Source organism: Neophocaena asiaeorientalis, unplaced genomic scaffold (assembly GCF_003031525.2).
Source record: "Neophocaena asiaeorientalis asiaeorientalis breed wild unplaced genomic scaffold, Neophocaena_asiaeorientalis_V1.1 scaffold333, whole genome shotgun sequence".
Classification (NCBI taxonomy): Eukaryota; Metazoa; Chordata; class Mammalia; order Artiodactyla; family Phocoenidae; genus Neophocaena; species Neophocaena asiaeorientalis.
Genome location: NW_020173119.1, coordinates 245,599 through 250,119, shown reverse-complemented (window position 1 = coordinate 250,119; position 4,521 = coordinate 245,599). Strand labels below are relative to the sequence as shown.

At 49.9% G+C, this 4,521-nt stretch overlaps 1 protein-coding gene across 5 annotated transcripts in view; it reads right to left on the bottom strand.

The window, feature by feature from the left end:
• NHSL2 (NHS like 2) overlaps positions 1-4,315 on the bottom strand; it is a 56,552-nt gene extending 52,237 nt beyond the window's left edge. For 2 of the 5 annotated variants that reach the window (XM_024744071.1, XM_024744075.1), the window contains exon 1: positions 3,575-4,309. In XM_024744071.1, coding sequence (XP_024599839.1) covers positions 3,575-3,602 — 28 coding nt within the window. In that variant the 5' untranslated portion in view covers positions 3,603-4,309. Of the gene's footprint in view, positions 1-3,574 lie in introns of all 5 variants that reach the window. The other 3 variants (XM_024744074.1, XM_024744069.1, XM_024744068.1) reach the window with 3 other exon arrangements.
• Positions 4,316-4,521: the final 206 nt, after the last annotated feature.

Below are 4,521 nucleotides of genomic sequence, written 5' to 3'. Positions count from 1 at the left end.
GGGGGGTAGGGGGGGCGTGGGGGGGGCGTGTAGCCACTTGCACTTTCCCTGCGGCTGGGAGAACAGACTTTGAGCTTCCCCTCTTCCCCATTTAGGACCAAGGCACTCAATCCCCCAGCTGCCAGAGATGTTGGCTGATGGCTCACAGTTGAGTCCCTATCCAAGGTAATGCTCCTTCCCTGGGGGGAGGACAGCCTACATCCAAAGACTAGTCAATAGATGGGGGGCAAGGGTGGTGGGAGGAGAAAGGCCCAGCCGCCAGCCTCAGTTGGGACCCTCTGAAGGGACCATCCCAGCTCAGAGCTCCTCACGGGGTCAGCTAAGGTCTCCAGTGTGACTGTGTTTCGCAGTTCAGCTCCTGCCTTTGACCAATCCTGCTTCCCTTACTTCTTCACAGGTGCTGTTCTAGAAGCCCATAAACCTGAACACAAATCTCTGTCTCAGAATCTGTTTCCCAGAGAAGCCAGCCTATGACAGCCCCTTGCCTTGGCCTCTTTTCTCCCACTGTCCTTTTTCCACTGATGACTGCAATTACTCCAAATGCTTCCATGACCATCTTGAAGGATGACCCCCCCCACTCAAATCTTTCCTGTTGCCATGGCCACTCTCCCAGTCTGCCCATTTGCATTTCCCAGAGCTGGGTGGACAACTTCACCTGGATGTCCATTTTTTTAGTCCCTAATTTAATATGTTTAAAACAAAACCCTCTCCCACTACCCCAATCAAACTTTCCTCCTGACTTCTCTATTTCTGTTAATGCTACAACCATCTCTGGAATCCCAGGCTGGAAACCTCAGCATCATCTTGTGTAGTCTCCTGCTTAGAAACCTTTAGCATCCTCCTGGTGCCTGCAGAGCACAAGCCCGTGCTGCCTCTTCTGGCATCCAGGCCTTCCCTGTTGACCCCAATCAGCCTGATTTCCTGCCAACTCTAGAACCCAGTAGTTCTTAACACATTTATGGCTTGGACTGTTTTGGGAGTCTGATGACACCTATGGACTCCTTGGAATGTTTCTATAAGCATAAAATAAGATACATAGGATTACAAGGGAAGCCAACCATATTTAAAGATGGTTATAAATATATATGTTTTAAAATTTGTGATATAGTAATAGACATTTCATTATTAGCACATTGAGTAACATGATCTAGTGGCAGGTCCAGTAACTACCACACTTTTGAAGTAGCCATGAGTGTAATGTTATTTCAAAATACCTGCAGCAACGGTAATGAGATAGAAAAATCTCTGCAGTTCTAACTGGAGACAAAGTTGCAGGTAGTGCTAATATGACTTCAGTGTGCTGCTGCATTCATTAGGGGAGGAAAGGTGAAATTTCAGTTAGAGGTTAGTGAAGACAAAGTTGTAATTTTTTTTCCCATCCAAGTACGTGGACTCCTGGTCAGGCACCTCTGTGCTCTGGGAGTCAATGCTGTAGCTCAAGTTGGAGATTCATCACACTTCCCTGAACAAATTTCACACACGCCATCCTGCTTGATGCTGGGAAACTAGCACCTGGGCCGTGGGTCGAGTTGGCCTCGCTCTCCATGTGGACTCTCTGGCACAGGCTGGCCAGGGCTTGGGGCCCTCAGCAGAGTGGTTCACTGCCTGCCAGTGGTACACACTCAATTTGGGCAGCTCCTGGGGGATGTCTTCCCTGGCTTTTCTCCCCTGAGGTCCCAGGCTGGGCCTGAGTGATTTTACATGTCTCCACTGGCCCAGGCAAGATTACCCAGGCACTAGGATCATGGGGTAGCTCACAGCCATCAGGCCAACACATAGTTGTGGAGCATCTAGTTAAAAAAGTCACCTTCAAGGTGCCATTCAGAATGGTGGAGAGGCTACCACTCTGCTGGGGCCCTTCTCCTGAGCCTCAGTGGCTGGGACTCACCCGGTTCTTAGGCTTACAATGTGCACCCTATCCTTATCTTGCTGCCACTGTGGCTCTTCCCCTGGGAAGGAAGGCCTGTCCTGGGCCATCTCTGCCTTGGAACTTGACCTAGGGAGTGGGAACTCTCACCCAGGTCAGGAGAAGGTGCCAACTCCTACTGTGCTCTTGTGGGTAAATCATTTCCAGGCAGGAGCTGCCACGAGTCACCCTGTTCCCAGGCCAAACTACTGCAGGAAATGCCTGCAGCCATGATTGGTGGAGAAGTGGTTGCTTCTATTAGTTTGACCTGTATTCTGATTAAAGGGATAAAACACTTTATATATTAGGTTGAACCGTACAAAATTGCTGGTGTTCAACTGTTTTGGGGCAATTTCTTAGGGTTCAACCTAATACATTTTCTCATTTATTCCTTACCATAATCCCAGATAGGTATTTTTAGCTCCATTTTACAGAGCAGAGTCCTAAGTCTTGGAGAGGAAAAATGACTTTTGACTAAGGTTACATAGATAGGAAAAAGCAGGCTTGAGACTTGAACCCAACCCCCATGCTCTTGATTCTCAAAGTAGGATGATTCAACCCAGAAGACCCTACAAGCAATAATGTGAGGAGAGACAAGGTTGTGAGACCATTCTCCAAGCCTACCGTCAGGAATCCTTGGGCTGGTTGTACTCAGGAATTTTTCTTAGTTACTAGAGATTAGTGTCAGCCTAGGTGCCTGGAGTAGAAGGCACTAAAGTGATGATGTGAGAGATTTTAGTTTGAGGGCTTTGGGAGCAAGTAGTACAGCAAAGACAAAATCTAGAGTATGTTCATCCATCCATCCATCCATCCATCCATCCATCCATGGGAACTCTACTGGTTAGCTCCCATGTATGTACCAGGCTCTGCATTAGGTGCTGAGCTACTGACATTCAGGGATGAGTCTTAATCAGCAGGGTTCCACCCTTTGGCCAGCTGGGGGAGGGAGCTGGCACAGTGGAACTGGGGTGAGGGCACCATGTGCATATGGGACTTTGTGAAGCTGCTCTGTCTTCCTAGTCCTTTTCCTCTGGCCCAGGCTCGACTTGTTGGGAGGGTCCAGCTTAGGTGACCAGGCAGAAAGCAGTTGGGTTTCTTCTGATCCCTCTGAGAGTCTGATCCCTCTGAGAGTTTCTAGGCTGCAGGGCTGGAGGAGGCAGCAGCAGGAGTGAAAGAGGAATGCTGGGCCTCCGCTCCCGCAAGGCAGCCGCGGGCAAACTGGGTGTGAGATAGGTGAAGAAGAGCTCCTTCCCAGCTGCCACAGGACGACATTCCTTTCTCCTGCTCCAGAGTCCCCTGTGAGACCTTGGCCCAGCCTGCCACCATGGGTTGGTTCTTGTGGCTGGCCAGGAGGGGAAGGGTAGGCTGGGGTAGGGCTGATTTGGAAATCAGTCAGGCAGTGGGCATGGGGCCACCACCGTTGCCCAGGGACAGCATGCTGCCCTGCAGGGGATAATCACATTTCTCAGCTTCCTGCCAACCCGGGGGCAAGCTCTCAAGCCTGCTGGGAAGTCCAAATGCTCCCCAAACCTGGCCTGGCTTCCCCATCCTCAGGGCCCTCCAGCCACCTGCCTCGTCGCGCACTGCCAGCACCCACCCAGGCGCCAACCCCCAACCTCAAACCCCACTGCAAATCCCCTCACAGTATGCAGTCGTGTTCATGCTCACCATTCCAGGTGCTAGGCTGGGCTGCCATGGCTGTCACCACTGACACCAAGGACCGCAGCAGCTCTGGGGGCCCCTGAGTTAAGATCTCACAGTTGAGTAAGCCACAGTGTGGGTTCCTCACACCACACCCTCCCCGATCCCAGTGCCAGGGCTTTCCTCAGAGCCCCATTGCCACACCACTCTGTTTTTGAAAAAAGGAAATGGAGCATTGGGTACAATGCTCATTAAGTACAATGAGAAGCTGTGAACAGAAGTACCTCTGGAAGCAAAGAAAGGGGAACCTGTGACAGGCCCCAGATGATCACTTCCTGAGCACTCGAGGTCCTTTCCTTATCTCTGTGGCCAGCAGAGCTAGAGCCCATGACGGGTAAGGAGCTGGGCTTTTCGTACTTGCGTTGGCTATTCTGCCCTGCACCAGGCCAGCGTGCAGCGAGTTTATGGGGGTCCACACACAAAGGACCCGAGAGGCCCCAGGAGTTGTCCCAAGCGGTGACGCTGAGGTTTTCATTCTCAGCTTCTGCCCTTCTAATCCATTCCCACCCACCACAGAGACACACAACTCAGGTGACATTTTGGCCTCTGCCTGCTAGACTTCCACTCTCCAGTACCACAGCCACCAGCCATGTACGGCTCTTGAGCACTTGAAATTGGCTACTCTGAATTGCAACGTGCTATAAGTGTAAAATTCACACCGGATTTTAAAACTTAGTATGAAAATAAGAGTGTTAAATGTCTTATTAATAATTTTTTTAATTGGAATTTTTTTTAATCATTAGTGTATAGGAATGCAAGAGATTTCTGTGCATTAATTTTGTATCCTGCAACTTTACCAAATTCATTGATTACCTCTAGTAGTTTTCTGGTGGCATCTTTAGGATTCTTTATGTATAGTATTGTGTCATCTGCAAACAGTGGCAGTTTTACTTCTACTTTTCCCATTTGTATTC